The sequence below is a fragment of the Arachis stenosperma genome, chromosome 6 (assembly GCF_014773155.1).
Source record: "Arachis stenosperma cultivar V10309 chromosome 6, arast.V10309.gnm1.PFL2, whole genome shotgun sequence".
In the NCBI taxonomy this organism is placed as follows: domain Eukaryota; kingdom Viridiplantae; phylum Streptophyta; class Magnoliopsida; order Fabales; family Fabaceae; genus Arachis; species Arachis stenosperma.
Genome location: NC_080382.1, coordinates 21,949,998 through 21,971,395, shown reverse-complemented (window position 1 = coordinate 21,971,395; position 21,398 = coordinate 21,949,998). Strand labels below are relative to the sequence as shown.

General features: G+C 39.8%; 4 protein-coding genes across 4 annotated transcripts; 1 reads left to right on the top strand and 3 right to left on the bottom strand.

Moving 5' to 3' along the window:
- Positions 1–752: 752 nt before the first annotated feature.
- Positions 753–2,483, bottom strand: LOC130933876 (uncharacterized). The gene is made up of 6 exons (XM_057863483.1): positions 2,321–2,483; positions 1,978–2,213; positions 1,681–1,896; positions 1,490–1,582; positions 1,313–1,414; positions 753–1,187 (listed from the first exon to the last, which is right to left on the bottom strand). Exons 1-6 carry the CDS (start codon positions 2,481–2,483, stop codon positions 753–755), a joined length of 1,245 nt encoding a protein of 414 aa, XP_057719466.1.
- A 3,019-nt stretch (positions 2,484–5,502) lies between these two features.
- LOC130933875 (uric acid degradation bifunctional protein TTL-like) lies at positions 5,503–7,372 on the bottom strand. Its single transcript, XM_057863482.1, has 4 exons — positions 7,214–7,372; positions 6,972–7,073; positions 5,784–5,877; positions 5,503–5,681 (listed from the first exon to the last, which is right to left on the bottom strand). The coding sequence occupies exons 1-4, from the start codon at positions 7,370–7,372 to the stop codon at positions 5,503–5,505; spliced, it is 534 nt and encodes a 177-aa protein (XP_057719465.1).
- A 335-nt stretch (positions 7,373–7,707) lies between these two features.
- Positions 7,708–14,172, bottom strand: LOC130933874 (uncharacterized). Its single transcript, XM_057863481.1, has 6 exons — positions 14,075–14,172; positions 13,682–13,758; positions 9,048–11,355; positions 8,705–8,978; positions 8,058–8,382; positions 7,708–7,985 (listed from the first exon to the last, which is right to left on the bottom strand). The coding sequence occupies exons 1-6, from the start codon at positions 14,170–14,172 to the stop codon at positions 7,708–7,710; spliced, it is 3,360 nt and encodes a 1,119-aa protein (XP_057719464.1).
- Positions 14,173–17,383: 3,211 nt separating this feature from the next.
- On the top strand, positions 17,384–18,510 carry LOC130933873 (protein MAIN-LIKE 1-like). Its single transcript, XM_057863480.1, has 3 exons — positions 17,384–18,105; positions 18,223–18,294; positions 18,372–18,510. Exons 1-3 carry the CDS (start codon positions 17,384–17,386, stop codon positions 18,508–18,510), a joined length of 933 nt encoding a protein of 310 aa, XP_057719463.1.
- Positions 18,511–21,398: the final 2,888 nt, after the last annotated feature.

Sequence of the window (21,398 nt, the reverse complement as noted above, 5' to 3'; positions counted from 1 at the left end):
GATTCTCTCCGAATAATAGCTGAACGGAATACCACTACAAGGGAACCGGGAAATAGCGGCGTTTCCAGGAGTGATTTGCGGCGGTTTCAAACGGCCGCGAAACGGAATTCCAGCGGTTTGTTAAGCGTCGCCTATTAGGGGGTGGTTATATGATTTTGCGGCGGTTTTCAAGAACCGCTGGCACAACCGCCGTGAAACCCAAGATTAGCGTCGCAATGTTTAGTGGCGGTTTAAAACCGCCGCGATCTGGAAATCTGTGATCGACACGAAATGTTCGGCGGTTTGAAACCGCCGCTGTTTAATGGCCGCGGTTTAAAGGCTAATGCATTTACCGGCGGTTTGGAAACGTCGCGGTTTAACAGCCAATGTTTTTTTCAAATGTAACTGGCGGCGGTTTTTAACCGCCGCTATCTCCTAACCTGAATTTTCAAATTTCTAACGGCTAGTTCGCAACCGCCACTATTTTCCGGTTAAATGGCCGCAAAAATACTGTTTTGTACACTGGCAATTCACGCTGTTTTTTATTTCAATGAGCATTTTTTCGTTTTTTTTAATCGTTCTTAATATTAGTAAATTAAATTATTTAAAATCCAAGAAAAATAAATTGCAGGGTAAACGACAATAGCAAAACCATTAATTTAATTAATATAATTATCCGAATATCAACAAAGTGTACTCCTTACTAAGAGTTGCATAATCAACAAAATAAAAGTGCATATCTGAAAGAAGAAAAGGTTCCACAATCCTAAGAACTACTTTCTATTCTGTCCCCCCAACGCACTCATCCATGTTGCGACGTCTGATGGCAGCTTCCTACCTTGCCCTTGAAGTAGACATATCAAAGCACTCTCCATTGCCTGCATCCTGACCTTTCCAGCTGCTACTTCATCCTCCACTGCCTGTCTTTTGGTCTTCTCGGCTGCTACTTCATCCTCCACTGCCTTCCTTTTCAATTTCTCTGCTGCCAACTCTGCTTGCAGTTCAAGCAGCACCCTTTGGGTCTCTTCCCTTTCAAAACCATTGCTCTGCTGATTGGAATTCATACCGAAGACTTGACTAGAAGTCGGTCCCAACCCCATTCCACGCACCCTACCCGGGCGTTCTCTTCCGAGAGCTTGAGCAAGCGAATCATTCTGGGATAACAGTCTAGAAGATTCATCGCCTTGCTCAATAGCCTCAATTCTTTCCTACACACATAGATAAGCAATTAAGAGCATTTATTAGCTAGTCGCTAACCGCACATACTTCCAATAAAATTTTAAAAATTAAAACATAGGAGAAACTACTTCCCGATTCTGAACACATTACTTACTCCAATAGCGTGAGCTGCATCATGGATATAGGAGCCATTGGTTTTTTTGTGCGTTAAGAGATACAACTCTCCTCTACTAACTATCCTCCCTTGTCGTTCCGACTGTACCAATAATGAAGACAAAGTGAATAGGGTAGAGGAACAGATAGTTCAAAAACATTCTCAAAGATAGATTACCTCTTCTTCTCCGAGCCTTGCCAAACTTTTCGATCCACTGGTGTGGGTGTAAAGCTGCTTTGATCGATTCTCGGCATTTTGAATACACTTATCCTGTCATGCCATTAATTTAAGAGTTACTAGACACTAGTTCTGACGAACTAAATGTGACATAAATGAACTTTGTCTGTTATGAAACAAAACTATATTACCTGTGTCTCTTTGCTGTTGCGATAATCGAGAAATCTTTTCCAATGGTCTGCAGTAATTCCATCTGGGCGGTTTTTAATATTTGCTGCAAGTGAAAGTTCTACGTCATAGTAGCGATGGTATAATCTGTTCCTCGTTTCCTTCCAAGCCCTTCCTAGCATCTTGGATATTATACCTTTTATAATTCCTCTGCTATCTTCTTCAAAATGGAACATTTCCTGCAACATTAAAATTAAGCAGTGAGTAGTGTTCAAAGTATGAGTTTGGAATGGTACGAAGAAATAAAAATAACATTTTACCTTTACTATTTCATTATAGACTTTGTCCCTGGTGCGAACCTTTCTCCAGTCCCTCTCGCAGATTGAAAATTTGGTGTAATCAGGTCCTAGCAGCCCCATAACGCCGCTCAGTAGACCTGCTTCATCCCCAACTGGTTGCAGTGCATTGTTAAACCTGAGTACGACCTTTCTTCCGTTAGGTGGCTTCATAGCTTCCTTCACACTCAGTTTGACCTGTTTGATTGTGCCATCGGATTCTGTAAAACATATTAATTCTTAATTAGCTACCATTGGAGTCAAGTTGTGAATACATCATAGAAAAATAGGGCAATGAAAAGTAGAATTAAATAAAGTTCTCTTATACCAATTGTTTTAACATCCCAAAATTCTGTGGTCTTGCGTCCCTTGCGCTTCTGAGCATCCTGTGCAGCAAGAAGGTTATCAACATGTTGGTCAAAAAAATCTACCTCATCTGCCTCCGGGTCTGCCTCTTCGGCGTCTGGCTCCGAGTTTTGAACATCATTCATGGAAGCCTGTGGAGCAGGCAGTGGTTCGGTTCGGGACGGACGAAAGGGGCGTAAAGATGAGGAAGTAGGGGCACTAGAATTGGGCGGTAGAATTGGGCAGTCCGCTCTCTGCTCGGAAGTTGAAGCCGCATTACCTCCCACTTGAGGCTTGACATGCTGTGTCTACGCGAGCTTTCTTCGTGAAACGACCTACCCGAAGCATCTTTTCCAACTGCATTCGGATTAAAACGAAGTAATAACAATTAATATATACATAATAATATAAATTAACATGTAAAAAGGACACCGGCATAACAATTAATATATACATAATAATATAAATTAACATGTAAAAAGGACACCGGCATACCCCAGTTACATGAGTACATGAGTTGAGATAGCATGTTAACAAAGAAATCAAATATGTGGGGCATAAAAAAAATTGATTTATTCACAATTTATTCAATTATTTATGTTAAATATAATTATTCATGTATCATTTTTATTAACTCGAATATAACAATTAATATTATACATCATAATATAAATTATCAGAGGTCCCAACTACATTCGAATAGAAAATAGTACAAGATTAATACACATAAAATTCGGGTTCTTCCAAACGAACTCAAAAGAGTACACTAATAATACTCAATTTAAAATAAAAAATAGCACTTCAATGTGGAATCACAACAAATTCTTGAAGAAGCTTAATTAATTAATCATATTAAAAGAAAATAAATCTAAATATTCATTGCAACGTATGGATGTAAAAGGGACACTTATACGCATGGTGCAGGGCGGCTCTTCATTAATGAGAGAAATTATGAAAAAAAAAATATCCGGGGGTGAGAGGGAGTCAGAAAGGATATCTAGACGAGAGTAAGATTATGCTGTTTCTTTAATTTTGTTTTTGGTGCCTAAACGTCTCTCATTACTTGCCACTTATTAATTAATTAGTAATTAGTAATCCTAATATATAAGCAGAGTATTTGTTAATTAAATATATAACATAATGGATGTACATCGTAGATAATTGTTATTATTAGGATCAGCAATAACATGCTTAAAATGAAGATAATGACAGATTAAAAAAAAGAGAGATGAATTGAAGGTGAGTTAGAGCATTGAACGATGCGGTTGGGGAATGAAATTAGTAGTAGGTTAGAGCATAATAATATCCAGGATTAATCGTGCTTACCTCCAGTGGGATGACTGGTTTGAGGGTAAGAGTGGAACCACTAGGTATCGGACAGCGAGGGAAGGGGCGCCAGGAAGCTGGCACACCGCAGAGAAGGACGTGGAGGAGAGGTACTGGACGAAGCAAGCTCCAATAAGGATTATTGGTATTAGGGAAAAAATAAGGATTTGCTAGGCGGTGGCTTGTCTAATTTAAAATTTCAGTTTGTGTTTTTCGGTTTTTTTAACCTTTTTAAAAGTATTAGTAGGTATTGAAGGAAAAATTACAATTAAAAAATAAATACTTAACGATTATTATTAGTTTGTTATCTACATATTTATAAACAAATATTTATGTTAAGTTTATTCTCAGAGCTCGTTAGGTCTATTTTTTTAAATTTTATAATAGACGCTAATAGTTTTTGCTTATTCTCTTCAATTCATACATTAATATAAAATGTTGTTTTGTTTACTCTCTTCAATTCATAAATTAATATTATCAATTGCATATCACTACTAATAAAATATTCAGTACATATGACTTATTTGTTTATACATTATATCGATAGATTAATTAATTCCATAAACTGGAATAATATATATGCTTTTTATAAATTTATATTTTATTCTTCATCGTTCTTATTATGAAATTAATTTTTTTTTAAATTTAAATTAATAAAAAAAATAATATAAATAGTTATAATTTTTAACACTCATTTCAAACAAATGCCTTTTTTTACTTATTTAATTTTTCATAGTTTTTCCGTTTTTTATTTGTTTTATGTTATTTTTTAATTTTAAAATTTATTAAAGATCGAATTCTAAGATTTTTAGATATAAAATTCTAATATCATATCATAATATTATTTCTTTCAAAATTTAAACTAATAAAAAAAAACATAAATACTTAGCGAACAAATTATTGTGTTATGTATATATTAATTTTTAAGAAGTATTTGAGAGTATTTTGGTTACATATTTGAAGTAATCTATTGTGTTCTTCTTCTCTCTTTTTTTTTTCTTTTATATTTATTAATCATGAGTAGTGTAAACTTGAACAGATGATGAATTAAGAGAATTGATAAAAAAGGCTTATTGGTTATTTCAAGAAGCTATTCAAATCGAGCTTTTTACTTTTGCTGATTATAATATTCCGACTAGGAAAACTAAGTTTACTTCTGCTGATTATAATATTTTGACTAGTAAAATTAAGAATTAGATAACTGTTCCATATATTGGAGTCAATGAGTCTCCAGCTTTCAAGAAAATCATTAATGAATTATATGTGTCTTTGGAGTAACCTCGTATATTTATAAAAAATGTTTACTATCAAATCAATATACATTTTTAAATAATTCTGTGCTCATTTAATATTTTAATTTCTCCTGCTTCATATATTATTATTATTTCATTTATGTTTATTCAGTGAGATGAAGGAGTAAGGAGGCAGACATACCGTTGATTATATTGATTCAATCAAAACGTTTATCAAAATTAAATAATATATTGTTAACAATATAACTATTCTGTTGTCTTTTTCTACAAGTTAAAAATTTTGGAATGACATCAAAACTCCATATCTAAAAAGTCTAGAATTTGATCACTGGTAAATTTCAAAGTGAAAAACATAAAATTAGATAAAAAATAAAATAAGATTAGAGATAAAATAAAAAATAAACTTATGCATGCAAAACTTAAATAAATCTAATGTTAGATATATAGTAATTTGAGAATAATCTATTCCAAATTCATTATCAGAACGTCGAATTCAACAGGCAAAGGAATAATCACAAATAGTCACTTTGTTCAGTTCAGTCCTAATATTTCGTGAGATAAGGCAGACTAATAATAAAGAGTTGAGTCAGCAAATATCATTCTCCTCTGGAGTTTTATTGAGGTCAAAGGTTATGATGGAAGGTTGGTGTCCTTTAGAGACAACCTCATCAGAACTATCTGGCGCAACGTCTTCTTCGAGCATCGAATCTTGAACTACCTCGCCGGTCTCTTCCGAAACATCTAGAGTCTTTTCCCGAGACAAACCTGACGGATACACCATAAGCAAACAAGTTATTAGAAGTCACAAATTTTACAAAAAACAAAGCACAAAATAGCGCCATGTTATAAACTGCTGGTTTGGCTTACGTTCCCATAGTTTCGTAAGACCTCTTTCTATAAGAGTGAATTCCTCCCGAGACGCCGTTTCAAGTTCAACCTGCAGACTATTCTGATATCGTGCCTGCACAAGTTTAATAGAGTTGCAGCTGATAAGGTACAGTAGTTGGTCGCAAAAAATCATTAACAACACTAACCAGAGGCAATAGCTATATACTTCAGCAACATTTAATGCTTCACGTCTCAACTTAAGAACATGCCAAAATCAGCCAGACCAATCAGAGTTATAGATCAGTAATGGACATGCTAGACAAATTTGAATTGACATGGTGGTATAGATCAGAAACATAGGTCAGAAATATATACCAACCTGTTCCTCCATTTCTTTCTTTCTTTCTTTAAATAATATCACTGAAAGTCATACTTAGGAGCGTCCAAGGAAAAGACATGGTATAATACTAGAGTGGTGATTTCTTAGTCGTCAGATCAAACCAAATGATGAACTAATTAATTAGTCCTTTGAAACTAACTAACAATTTCTAAAATACAAGAGAGGCTCAATCTGTGACGTCAAATTATTTTAACTAAAAACACTAAACAAACAAACTTTTCTTAACGGGAATAAACAATCACAAAATAATTGTACCTAACAAGTAACAAACATGTTTAGTAACTCAATTATGAAGTCGTCATAATCAAATGGGAAAATGATGGGAGGGAAGATGGTAAACACCTCCCCCTCATAAGTAACGCACTGCCTCCTCCATTCTTTAATTAGAAGAAGAAACAACAAACAAAAACAGAAACCTGAATTCAAGGCACACCCATAATCACGTAGACAGCATGTTCAAAAGTTTGAGAATTTTTTGCTTAAGAGGAAAATAAATATACTTATCAACATACAAAAATGCATAAACAATTATTATTGTAATCTTACAAGCTATAGGGTTTTAGGATTGAGTTAACTAGATGCACTCACTTATGAGGTGTTGTTAATAATCAATAATATAATGATGTAACCAGCATCCCCAACAGAGACACAAGTCTTCATCCCATTTCATTCACAATCACATTCTTCTTCCTCACTCGTCTGACAAAATAATTATAATCCCACTCACACTCTTTGCTTTTCTTCTCATTCACTTACTCCCTTATTATTATTTTGATTTATTTTCCTTAAATCATACAGTCACTAGTTAAAAAGATTAACTACGGTACCTGCACCTCCACCAGTATTTGTTGCGAAAGGCGCAGGTTCGTGCTGGTGACGAACCCGAAGCCGAATTTTTTTCGGTACTTTGTTGCGAATTGAAGCAATGCCTGCAATGTCCATTTTTTCAAATATGTCAGCCCCTTCAGAAAGTGCCTTTTAATTAAAGACAATAAAACATCTGAATTTGCTATGGCAGGTTGAAATAAAGCCAAGCAGCGGTTATACGAGCAGACACATGACAACTTACCTCCCTAATATCCCCACTTGCAATAGTAATAGCATCACATAAGTGCATGTGTGCTGAGAATGTGTCCAGCCATGACTGAATGGGCAACTTGTTGAACCACAGGTCTCTTGCGAATGACCTTGATTGCTCGAGTGAGGAGAACGGGGAGGCCTCAATCATCGCCTTGCAAAACAAGACGCTAGAGGCACAAAGGAAGAGGTCCCTCTCTTCCAATTTCCCTGGCAAAAAAGATCATGTCAGTCAATATATAGGGTCAATTACAATCTAGTAACATCTTAATTGATTAAATATATTGAGCAATACATATGTTTAAAAAATCACATTCTCCAGGTAAATTACTTGTAAATAAATAGGAATATACATCAGGTGTATCCAGTTTCTAAGAATCTATTATATGCTAGTTGCTAATTAATATTTATGCAATCTTATAACCCTCAACGGTGATATACACTATAAAAATAGCGCACATGTCCAGAATTAGTATCTGAATACATCTATATATAGGCAGCCTCGTCGCAATTATCGATGGCATCAGTGGTTGGTTCCTCCAAATCGGTGTCCCGTCTCAATGACAAACTTTCGATGTCAAAATCAGCCAACCCAGTCAGGATCGGTTGGGGAGATAATTCGAAATTACACTGTCCTATATCTTCACCCATTTCAAACATGTCCCTTGGGTTCACATGGATTACCACACTCCATTCGTTATCAGCGTCATCCTCAACATAGTACACTAGGCGAGCCTCGGATGCAAGAATATAAGGTTCATCATCTTCTCAATCACCGGTATGAATTGGATGAGAGAAGTTAACCACTGTGTGTCCCAAAGAGTCCCTTTTTATACCTCTGCCAGATGTGGTGTTTGCCCAGATACATCTAAACAAGACGACTGTGAATTGACCACTGTAATTTAGCTCAATGATGTCCATCAGTTTTCCGTAATACGAGACGCTACCAACGGCAACATTACTATCGCGCTTGCTTGCGTAACTCCTAGTGTCAGAAGTGACATACACCCCACTATTTTGGGTTTTCAACCCTTCCTCTCTCGATAGGGTTCTGAACTTAAATCCATTTACATTGTAGGATGTATAGCGGCTAACTTGAACATTGGGCCCACATGCAAGCCACTGCAATTCGTTTGGGTGCATGCTGCTTTCCAATGTAACCTGGAAGTTAAAGTATTGAATATTCATTATCTTGGGATACGAATAATATGACACCGTTATTAATATGTACGTGTATAAATGATTGAGACGTTTCACCTTACGATTGAACCAATCAGAAAATTCTCTGTGCACAACATTGTCTATCTTAGACTCTGACCTTGTCTTACTTCGTAACTTTCTCTTTGTGATCGCCCTAAACTCACTACAAACGTCACAAAAATGTCACGTCAGGTTCTCCAACCATAGAAAATCAATACGAAGTAGATACTTTCAAATGCACTTACTCAAGATATTTTTCCACGGCCAGGCAATTGACCAATACGTGACGGTGAGCTTGTAATTTTTCAGCTGGTGTGAGGGTGTAAAAAGAAGCAGCCCCGACCGCCTTTCCAACCTCTGGGAACATGGTTGCACTCTCATCAGGCATGACTTCACGCGGTCGATCGTCAACACGGGATGGTCGATTAATCCTACTCTCAACATTATCTAAGTACCTTGAACAGAATACGAGAATCTCTTCGGATAAGTATCCCTCTGCAATTGAGCCCTCTGGTTGTGATCTGTTACGCACGTACTGCTTGAGACGGCATAGGTACCTTTGGGAATATAACACGTGTCATAAGCACTAATTAATGGCAAAATTAATAATTATGTTTGATAATTACCGTTCAATTGGGTACATCCACCGATAATGCACTGGGCCACCGAGACGCACCTCCTCGACCAGATGCACTGTTAAGTGAACCATCACTGTGAAGAAAGAAGGAGGGAAAATCGTCTCCATACGACACAGAGTATGTACCACGTGACTCTGAAGGAGAGGAAGTTGTTGAGGGTCTATGGATTTGCTGCATAATCGACGAAAAAAGGATGACAAATCCGCCAGGACAGAAGACACTTGGAGAGGCAATGCATTCCTTAACGCGATTGGAAGTAGATATTCCATTAGAATGTGACAGTCGTGGCTTTTCAGCCCCGACAACTTGCGCTGTCGTAAATCCACGCAGCGGGAAATGTTGCTAGCGTATCCATCTGGAAAGACTACGTTCTTGATAGTCCGTAGAAAGAGCTCCTTCTGTTGATTGGTCATGGTAAAGATGGCAGATGGGTACTTTCCATCTTCCCGTGGCCACAAATCATGCTTGATTCCCATCGACTGGAGGTCTCTTCGAGCTTTAATGTGGTCTTTAGACTTACCTTTCTCGTTCATTATGGTGAATACAATGTTGTCGCAGACATTCTTCTCTATGTGCATGACATCAAGGTTGTGACGCAATTCATTGTTCTCCCAATATGGCAGCTCAAAGAATATACTCTTCTTCTTCCAAGGAGTCTCGTCTTGTATGGGAGTTTGCTGTCCGCCTGTCCTTTTCCCGGTAACCGATTGCACCTTGCCAAATTGGACATGCACACCCTCTAACTGCCCGAGAATGTCTCTACCAGAGACTCTAATCGGCGGACCTCTATCCTCTAACTTTCCATCAAAGGAGTACCGGTCTTTTCTGTATTTGTGTTCATGATTGAGAAAGCGACGATGACCCATGAAACACCATTTCTGGCTGTGTGTAAGGCGGTTAGTTTCAGCATCCAAATTGCACGCAGGACAAGCTCTCCCACCGTACGTGTTCCACCCAGATAAGTTCCCCAACCCTGGAAAATCACTGATTGTCCACATCAACGCAGCTTGCATCTTGAAGGTTTTTTTCTCGACTGCATCATAAGTTTCAACACCCCTCCATAATTGCTTCAACTCGTTGATCAACGGCTCTAGGTACACGTCTATGTCATTTCCAGGCATTTTAGGACCAGCAATAACCATAGAGAGGATGAACGAAGTGGGTTTCATGCAAATCCAAGGCGGCATGTTATACGGGATAAGAACCACTGGCCAAATTGAGTACTTCGAGCTCATGTTCCCAAAAGGGTTAAAGCCATCGCTAGCTAATGCTAGGCGAACACTACGCGGATCACGAGAGAAGTCGGGATATCGTACGTCAAATGACTTCCATGCCTCGGCGTCCCTTGGATGCCTATACATACCATCAGAGTTGGGACTTCTCTTATGCCACAGCATGTCAACGGCTGTCTTACTAGACATATATAACCTCTGCAATCGTGGAATAAGGGGGAAGTAACGAAGAATCTTCGCCGCTTGTGGTTTGCCGTTCTTCTTGACAACCGTCTTGATCCTCACCCTAGAGTTCTTCTTAGTCTTATGCTTCCATCTCGATGTCCCACACTGCTTGCATTTGGTCAGCTCTTGATCGTTGCCCTGGTATAGCATGCAGTCATTTGGACATGCATCTATCTTCTTGTACTCGAGACCGAGTTTTCTTATGACTTTTTTGGCATCGTGCACAGTGGATGGAATTCGGGCATGCTCAAACGCGTCCGCGAGCAACTCCAATATCATTCCGAAGGTCTTATCGCTCACTCCGCACATGGACTTAATGTGATAGAGCCTCACCAAGAAAGACAACTTAGAGAACTTTGTACATCCTGGGTATAACTCCTGCTCCCCGTCTTCGAGTAGGTCGTGAAAGTTGCGGGTCTCTCGACTAGGTTCATTGTATAAGTTAGGCAACTCATCCATAGGGCCGTCGTCCGGTTCATTCTCCGAGTCTTCTTCGGGACCATGAAGTCCTGAAAAGTTGAATGCATCGTGGACCATATCAAGCATCGGAGCGTTCAAATGTTGATCAGATTGATCTTCTTGTCGGTCAGAAGAGGGCTCGACCTCGCGTCTCTCACCGTGATGGATCCAAAATGTGTAAGTAGACGGGAAAGGGTTGATCACCAAGTGATCGAACGCATCCTCTCTATTTTGTAAAAGGCGGAAACCACACTTCGGACATGGACAACGTATCATCCCATCAGATGATGCATTGGCAAATGCAAAATCTAAGAATCTGGTCAAACCGTCCCTATATTCTGCACCAACCCGTGACTTTGAAATCCAGCTCTTATCGATATCTAGTTTGATAAAAAAATAGGAACGACGACAAATCGTAAAATAAAGTCCAACCACGAGATAACAGTAAGTAATTAACACTTGATATAGAATGGGCAATTGACTGTTAAACCGAATAATAAAACATGCATTTAATAGCATATAGGATAATACAGAAGCACGAGAAATGTAGGAGAAATTTGCTTACTCATTGAAAAATGCTGCACTTTCAAAAAAAATTACTGGAAGAAAGAAACTCTGGGTCCGATGGCAAATATTTGAAATGGAAAATAAAATTCGTTCCTTAAAAACAGAAAAAGAAAAAGAGGAATATTATATTAATCTACGAAATAAAAATATATAAGTATATATAACTTGTAATAACTTAATCTTTGACGTACTGGAGGAGATTATACTATAAAAAAAAAAGGCTAGTTATTATTCGTACCCACTATATATCTATGTGTCAATAAGCTAACATGGGCAGGAAAACTTTTTTTTTAACGTGTAATTTCATCAATCAAGCACCAAAGTACATCCCAAAATGCATAGTTTTATTATCAAATATACTGCTATACTACTATTGTATATATCTACTAGTATACTTGCATTTTTAACCTATTTCTGACACAAATGGATAATGATTTTTTATCAAGCTTTTAGGTTTTTCAACTAAACATACCTACTTCCCATGATATTATACTGATGGAGTCTACTTGGCAACATTTGAATAATAATGCAGAAATGAAAATTACAATTTTTCCTAACTGATGACATTTATTATGTTAGCTTAGACTATTAATTGTTTAACAGTTCACCCACAGATATACGTTTTATATTGTTCACTGCAAGTTATAAAAGAATGAGAAATTAGTATACTATTAAAACATAATGTATGAGTTGGCGAAGTCACTAATATAGAAATGTAAATCAAAATGATAATAGTGTTGACATGGAGGATAGTTTTATGCTTGAAAACTCTCAAAATGAAAGTATCAAACTGCTCCATTAATTATATCACATAAGAACACTATATATAGAATAAAAGAAATGAAGACTTATTTTGAGTATGGAATACATAGGGTTGTGCGTCATTATTTTGTGCATCTTGTGAGGTTGTAATTATTTTCACCTAAATTCTAATTAGCAGAGGTTGAGGCAAAGATATCCTGTCTTTGTTAAAAGCCACTAACAGGAGCATTGGACTGTTTGGAAATGGTTAGAAAGTCAAAAGAATTGTTAGTATGCTCCTCTAAAATAATGATCAGACAACTATCTTAATAGTTTAATGACAAGGGGAAAACAAAGGAAGGAAAAAGGTCAAAGTATGATCCAGAGTTTACAACACTGACAATGACATAGGGATATTAGCATTCAAGGGTGATAACTAATAACTGACCTACTTGTGTGCTCTTTTAGTTCTAAGTTCTTCCACAACCTCTAAAGCACGAATGTTGAGATCTGTCTTGCCTTCAAAATATGCATCCAAAATCATTTACATAGTGGAAAAATAAAAAAAGACTTCAGTTTTCCTCATGGAATACACATATCAAATAATAACATCTCATATAACCATGCTCAGCAAAAAGGGGGAAATATAAAAATATCAAGCGTACACAACTGTCACAAAAAGAAACGAAAAAACTCACTCATAGTCAAAACTGAATAGTATTCAAAAACTGAATATTACTTGATTTTGGCATTCAATTAAAAAAGAAACAACTCACTCAGATTGCTAGCAGCAAAAAAAAAGAAATAAAATACATTTCACGTACAAATCTGATGGAAAATAAAGAAATAAAATAAAATAAAATAAAAAGAAACGCTGAACACGAGTATGCACAATTTTCACATTTAACTAAAATCAAATAACTGAGTAACTCGCTTGATATGCTAAACACAGCGAAATTGGGTCAAAGGTATGCACCAAAACACAGTTCAACGCAGCATTCATACGCTAATAAGCAAATTCGCAATAAAATCTGAGGAGTACAAAATGCGAATACATAACTAAAGGATGAATAGGAACGAGGAATACAACAGGCCTTTCACATTCAACTTGTAACAACTAACAGTAATGGAAATATGGAACCAAATCCACTATTCATTATAACACTCTCCGAGACAAACTATAGTGTCATTTTACATATACTAATCACCCATTCAACAAAATCCCGATGCCTAGCCTAAGGGGAAAAATTGCAAAAAAAAAAAAACACAGATAATACAACATGATCCTCCAATTCAACTAAAAACAAAATATATCAAATAAAAATATAAAAATCAATACTTAATAAACTGCCCAAAAGACTTTGTGCAAGACCCTTTGGTTCTACTCTATTGTAATACCTGTCACAGCTGCAGCTACAGGAATACACCCCAAGTAAATTATTCTAGAGCTCCGATATACCCGCTCGTCAGAGAACCTGATTCAATGCAAACAAATTAAGTTAAGAGAAAGTCCGAATTTAACTCCGAGAATTAGAGAAAACATTGAACAATGGTAACCAAGATATTGATAAGCTGATGAGAGATCTTGAGATTAAAACCATGGAAAATAAACATTCATAACAGATTCTGGAAAAGATGTTACTAAGCTGGTAAATGATCTAGTAAAGAAACAGATTCTTGAGAAGATGTCCCCTAGGTTAGTCAGTTTATCATCCAATAAAGCTTGTTAGAGAGCCAGCAAGGCCATTGCCTTGTGGTGGAGAGCTTTCACTTGGAGAGTTGTTGCAGTACAAATCACAAGATGGTCTTAGAGTTGTTATGCTCATTTGGGATGACAGAACTTCACATGACAAGTTCCTTATCAAAACTGTAATTGCTCTTTCATTCATTCATTCATTTCTGTTCAAGTGCAAGATGGGTTCTAAAGCTGATCTTGTTCATTGCAGGATGGAGTGATGCAAACTCATGAACAAAGAAACCAAACAGTTCTTTAAAAACTCAGCTGTTCATTGCGTGCTATCTCTCCGTTATGCAAGCAATAATCTCAGTATTTTCAAGCAACAGGCATGGATTTCCTTGGAATGAAATCTTCTTTCACATTATGACATTAGTCCTAGTTTAATTGATTGAGTCTCTTGGTTCAGGTTGTGAGAACCCTCTGTACTCATCATCAGAAGTGTGTGCTTGTTGACTCACAAGGTGCAGGGAATAATAGGAAAATATCTTTGGAACCATGGTTGTTATTCAATCAAACTATTTCATAATCCTACATTTCAAGTTAGTGCTCACTTTGCTTCTTTGGAACCCTGGTTTTTATTCAATCAAACTATTTCATAAAACATTTCAACTCTCGAAAATGGTTTTATCTTTAATGTATTAATAAGGTTCTTAACTGTGAAAAAGACTCAGAAATTTTTATTAAAAGAATTCATAACCTCTCCAATTTGTTCAAATTTTACAAATATATATACAAATCCATAGAAAATTCTGCCTCGCTTTTTCTTATCCTTATACCAAACACAGCCTTGACTTTCACTTTGAGAATCTAACTATGCAATCATGAAGTGACAAAACAAGAATTCTAAAATTAAAATACTTAGTACATACATATATAAACCTGCTACAAACCAAATATAAAAGTTTGATTATGCAGAAAAGGAAAAAAAAGGTGATGCATCTCCGCGAAATTAACCTTATTTGAGAATTAAGAGCTCTTAGTTCCTGAAGTTCTAATACATTACCCTAGCATTGGGATCTACAAATATGAACATCAAAAAGATCTTTTTCATTGGTGAGCTCAAAAACACAAACATCTCCAACATCAAAACATGAAGACTATTTGGAGTCTTATTAATCAACACTATAAAATATAATTTCATTAATACTATGTCAGTTGTTCTACTTTGATTTTAAAAGATAACGTTCTTTTGTAATTAGCTCAAATTAAAACTCATACAAAAATTTCGAAAAAAAAGGACTGGAGTCAAGACCCATGTTATTCCAAAATTAAGGCCGATTGATAACGTGAACAGAACGCAAAATCAGAAACATACATACTAAAACCAACACAATCAAACAGAAGGGAAAATGCAACAACCCATGTACTCAACACAACCTTAGTTGCAAAACCTAATCGAATCAGCTATTGAACTACCACACCGAACAACAAACGCAGAAAGAGCAATGAACTCACCAGAAGCCCTCGCCACACAAATTCAACTTCGACCCAGAAAAGATTGAGAAATATAAATGGAAAAAATTAAAGGATTGTAAATTAAATTCAGATAGACAGTGCATGGGTCTTGATATGGAAGAAAGCAATCATAGGTTCTACGCAAAGCAAGCAGGTTTTTCAGCATTTAACAAGTAAATCAACTAACTCCTAAAAACACATCAAGACTCAGGGGTTCAGATATTGGGAAAAAAATCAATCTGATTGTTAAATTGAAGAAAAATTTGGTCAGAATTAATCAAAATACGTTGTTCAGACCAAAATTAATAAAGCAAAAAGATTAAATTGATGCTCGAATAGTTTTCTCAAGAGCCCTGAAACTTAAATTGGGACGAGGGAGAGGAACTAACCACTGAGAGGGGAGACTAGTGCAATCGGCAACGGGAAGCACCGCCAAAGGGGAGAAGGCTGCCAAGGATGACACAGGGACGGATGGATTGGGATGACGCCACCGACTTCACACGCATGCACGGCAGAAGGAGAAGACTCCGACGACCCCTTCTACTTCACCTTCGTGGACGGGAGCTACACGGATGAGAGAGGATCCTGATGACCGGAACAACGATGGAGCGGAGTGGGTTGGATCTGACAGAGGGAAGGGTAGGGACGGCGGGGAAGGAGCCTTGTTGATTGCTAAACCTTGGCTCTGACGAAGGGTTCTCGTGCCAAATACTTGAAGGTTATCGCGCGAAATCAATTTGCTTTGGGTATTTTAGCGAGGCAAAATCCCCTTCCCCCCAATGTCTTCTGCTGCGGTGAGGGCCCAATACCGCCTTAGTTCAGTTTATTTGGAGCGGAGGAGTATTCACGCAGCAGGAATCGCAACAAAATAGAGCAATCTGGAGCGGTGGGAGAGAACGGCCGGCAATTTGGGCCGACAATAAGATTATTAGATGCGGACCCTCGAACCGCATGAAGAACGGCAGCAGATCCCTCGAACAGCAGCGCTCTGGAAAAGGGGCTGGTGTTTTAGCGCAGCTAACACCCGGTTCCCTTGTAGTGTACTCTGCTCATGGGGGACGATCTGGCACGGTTATATCGCTTGGACGGAGTCGCTCATATAGCCGGGGTCATCAACGAGGAGGTTAGTACGGAAATATTTTTTATTCTAGCGGTATTTGTGCCTTAGTGGTTTTGCATGTGGGTTAGATGGTGGTTTATGTTAGTGGTTTATGTTAGTGGTTTATGTAGGTGGTTTATGTTAGTGGTTTATGTTAGTGGTTTAAGTTAGCGGTTTAAGTTAGTGGTTTATGCTAGTGGTTTAAGTTAGTGGTTTCTGTTGGTGGTTTATGTTGGTGGTTTGTGTTAGCGGTTTTTGCGAGTGGTTTATGCAAACGGTTTATGTTAGTGGTTTATGTTAGTGGTTTATGTAGGTGGTTTATGTTAGTGGTTTATGTTAGTGGTTTAAGTTAGCGGTTTAAGTTAGTGGTTTATGCTAGTGGTTTAAGTTAGTAGTTTCTGTTGGTGGTTTATGTTGGTGGTTTGTGTTAGCGGTTTTTGCGAGTGGTTTATGCAAACGGTTTATGTTAGTGGTTTAGGGTAGGTGATTTTCGTTAGTGGTTTTATGTTGGTGATTTGTTTGACTTTTTTTATGCTAGTTGTTTTACCCTAGCTCTTTTACGTAAACCGGTTTAGTCAAGCTGTTTCTTGTTAGTGGATCTCGTTAGGCTGGTTTATTTTTGCGGTTTAGTTGTGCGGTCTATGGATTTGTTTTCCAGTTGCTTATCTTTCATGTAATGTTATGCGGTCTTATTTAGCAGAATGGTATGTTGATGATTTATCGTGCTGCTTATGGTTGTGGTTGGTTTTTAAGCCGGTTCTAACTGTGCGGTTCATTTTGTAAGCAGCCCCAGCGATGCATTAGGAGCATGCGGCGGCAGCAGGGCATGCGACTTGATGACAGATACGTTCCGTACTTGCAGATGGCAGGTCTATACCATCTTGCAAGGCTGAACGACCGATGGTTCCGGCTAGACAAGGCCCTTGTCAGTGCATTCGTAGAGCGATGGCGTCCCGAGACGCACACGTTCCATATGCCGTTCGGAGAGTGCACCATCACACTCCAGGACGTGGCATACCAGCTGGGTTTGCTAGTGGACGGCCGTTACGTGAGCGGGTGCTTGTCAGAGTTCCATATATACATCGAGGGTGGCCGTCCAGCCTGGGTCTGGTTCCAGGAGTTGCTCGGAGTTATACCTCCTCCCAGCCAGGTTCAGAAGTACGCAGTGAACTGCAGCTGGTTTCAGGAGACTTTCGGGGAGTGCCCTGAGGATGCAGATGATGAGACTGTGCGCCGATATGCCCGTGCGTACATCATGATGTTGTTGGGCACGCAGCTATTTGCGGACAAGTCAGGGAACCGGATTCACATCAGATGGCTTCCGTACGTAGCGAGGTTGGAGGAGCTGGGTACCTACAGCTGGGGTTCTGCCGCACTGGCTTGGTTGTACCGGTGCATGTGCCGAGTGGCGAACAGACATGTCGTCAAGTTAGCGAGCCCGCTTCAGCTACTTCAGTCTTGGATCTTTTGGCGCTTTCCTCGGTTTAGGCCTGCAGGATATGAGGAGTTGAGCTGGCCATTGGCCTCGAGGTACTATACTAGGCCTTCTCTATTTCAATTTGACATACATAACTGCGTAGTTATTAATATTCTATTGCATAGTTTGAACACATATTTCAGTTGATGTAACAAATGTGTATGGTGCAGATGGTCAGGTTACAACCCTTCCGGGAGCGAGAAGGGTCCTAGAGTGCAGATGTGGAGGCTCAGGATAGACCGGTTACAGGACAGGGAGGTGAGTATGCTAGTTAACAAGTGTCCTTTTAGAATCAAGCATTTCTAGTTGTGTGCTACAGCCTGCATGTTGCGCCACCAGCACAGCCTGCCCCATCGGATGATGGGGATGACATCGAGGATGAGGAGCCGTTTATCCGCCGAGGTCAGAGGGCACGGGTAGCCCGTCGCTGTGGTACTGGGTCGCATCTGTTTAGATGATTCACGTTTCATGTATTTTTTTCATTAAAGTTCAATCATGTATGATAGTGATTTGTACTTTTTTTGTTATGTTATAGTCTGTTCACCTATGTTTTTTTTTTAATTTGTGTTGTGGGACTTTCATTATGTATGATCAATGAATCTTGAAACAGTTTAGTGTTTATTTTTTCTTATTAAATTGTGCATCTACGGAAAATGTAGCATTATTCATAATTAAAGAAGCCATACTCATTACTACTCGCAACAATCAAACTAAAACATATGCGCACTAATGTAAATAATACTGACACTAACAACATGCGAACTCATGTAAATAACACTAAGACTAGCAACATGCGCACTAATGTAAATAATGCTAACACTAACAACATGCATACTAATGGTGTCCTGTCTGAGACGAGCCTCCAACCTGTGGGCAACTACGTCGTGTGTGTCCGGGTTGGCGACATAGGCCGCACCTCTTTGGCCGATTCGGATCTGCCTCGTCCATATTCGTCCGTATCCTAGTGGATCTAGGACGACCCTCTCTGGCACGCCTCTTGTCAGGGTCTGGAATCACCGTGGGCCCGTCGTAAGGTGGCCAGAAGCCCTCCGGGATCGGAGGTGTGAAGCCCATCCGATACACACTGAACACCGAGCTAATCTGATAGACGCTGTGAACGTAAGAGGTCCAGGTGACCCGTGAGTATGCACAGCATGTAAGTGCGTGCTGACACGGGAAATGAAGAGCCTGGAAGTACCCGCAGTCACATGTCCGAGAGGCAAGTGATACTCTGTAAGTACCCAAGGAGAAAGAACCAGTCGGAGTGGTCTCTGCTACAGTGAACTCCAAGTTATCCCGGTCATACAGCGTCACCGTGAAGCACCTGGCCGTCTTCATGTTGGCCTCAATACACTTCACCAAATGCTGACTGAATTGTTGTCCTGTTCCCATCTGGGCCTCAGCCTCTCTCCCCTTGCGAACAAAGAGTTCCGCAAGCCTACCATATGTTGCCTTCACCAGGGATGCTACAGGGAGATTTCTGACCCCCTTCAGGATAGAGTTCACACACTCGGAGATGTTCGTCGTCATGTGACCGAATCTCCGCCCCTCATCACGATGCTGAGTCCACAACGAGTAATCAATCCGGTTCGCCCACTCACACATCGCCGGATCTTCAGATCGCAGGATATCAAACCAGTAATCAAATTCAACCTCGGTCTTCGCATACGCCGCGTTCACTAGTAGCCTCCTAGCGTCTTTGCCCTTGAAGGTTAGGGCAAAATTAGCCGCTACGTGTCGTATGCAGAATGCACGGTACGCAGATGGCGGTAACCAACCGCCGTCAGGGGCCTCAAGCGCAGCCTTGATGCCGTTGTGCCTGTCCGATATAACCAGCAGACCGGGCTGCGGGGTCACGTGCTGTCGAAGGTGCGAGAGAAAGAATGTCCAGGATTCCGCATTCTCACCCTCTACTAGTGCGAATGCAACAGGTAGAATGTTGGAGTTCCCGTCCTGTGCAATCGCGATGAGCAACGTCCCCCCATACTTCCCATACAGATGTGTGCCGTCAATGCTCACTAGCGGCTTGCAATGACGGAATGCCTCGATGCACGGCGGAAAAGTCCAGAAAAGCCTGTGGAAGTACGCTTGAGACTCGTCCACCTGTCCTCCAACTCGAACCGGGCTTGTCTTAAGGACCACAACACTACCAGGCATCGTCAGCTGCACACCCAACACCCACCTAGGCAGGTCGTTGTAGGACTCATCCCAGTCACCGTAGATGAGGGCAATAGATTTCTGCTTCGCCATCCAAACCCTCCGGTAAGTCGGCCTAAAACCAAAGTGCGCTGCCGTGGCGTTCAGGAGCACCTTGATGCTCACGGATGCATCGGCCCTAACCATTGGCATAATGAACGCCGAAATCACATGATAATCCAAACTCCTGTGGTCACTCGAGATGGATGTGGCCAGGCAAGTGTGAGGTCCATTGTACCGTTTGACCTCCCAAATGCCCTTGCGCTTCCGGAGACTCAGTCGAATCAACCATGTGCACCCATTCCCAAACTCGGAACACTTGCCCACATACCGGCGGTGATCGGACTCCGCCACCTTGTACTGTACCCCTCGCCGGATGCTGTAAGTCTTCACACTTAAAAGGGCCTCATCTTTATCCTGGAATTGCTGACCAACCTGGAACTCTGTCAGACCAGTAGTCCCTTCCGCATCTCTAGCTCCGAATCCAACAGCGTGCCCTAAAACCCCCTCATGTCTCATGGCGTCCAAGTCCAACGAGGAAAAATGTGGTGGATACTGCTGTGTTCCAGAGCTAGAACCACCTACCTCCAATGCAGGCCCAGTCGCTCCAATATCATCAGCGCTGTCATCGTCAATCATATCCGGCTTGACGTCATCCTCCTCTTCATCAACCAAAAAACCGTCTCCTACACCAACAAGTGCAACTCCCACTAAAGCGTTCGGCAAATTTTCCCTTTCCACTACCTCGTCGCCTTCGGTGCCATTGAGGTCAACAGCAAAAGACGGGGAGGCGACAGCTTGGACCACTGGTTCGTACACAGGGACGGATGAGGAAGCAACGGCAGGCCGGGAACTAGAACCTGCTGGATTCGCTATAGTGTTCGTATTCCTGTTCGAACCGCCGGAGCTGGATACAACATCAACCAGCCGTGCCAACAACTCCGGTGTCCTCACCTCCGGAAACTGCCGCCGACAAAGAAACATTACTTGCAAGTCCACATCATTATTAATTGTGAAGCAATCATACTTCACGGTATTCTGTAGCACCGTGACTGGAATGCGATAGAAAAACTTCTTTACCCGCTTCGCACCATCCACACCGAGCTTCATTAGTACAGCGCTAACAAGGTCATCATAACTCGTCGTAGAC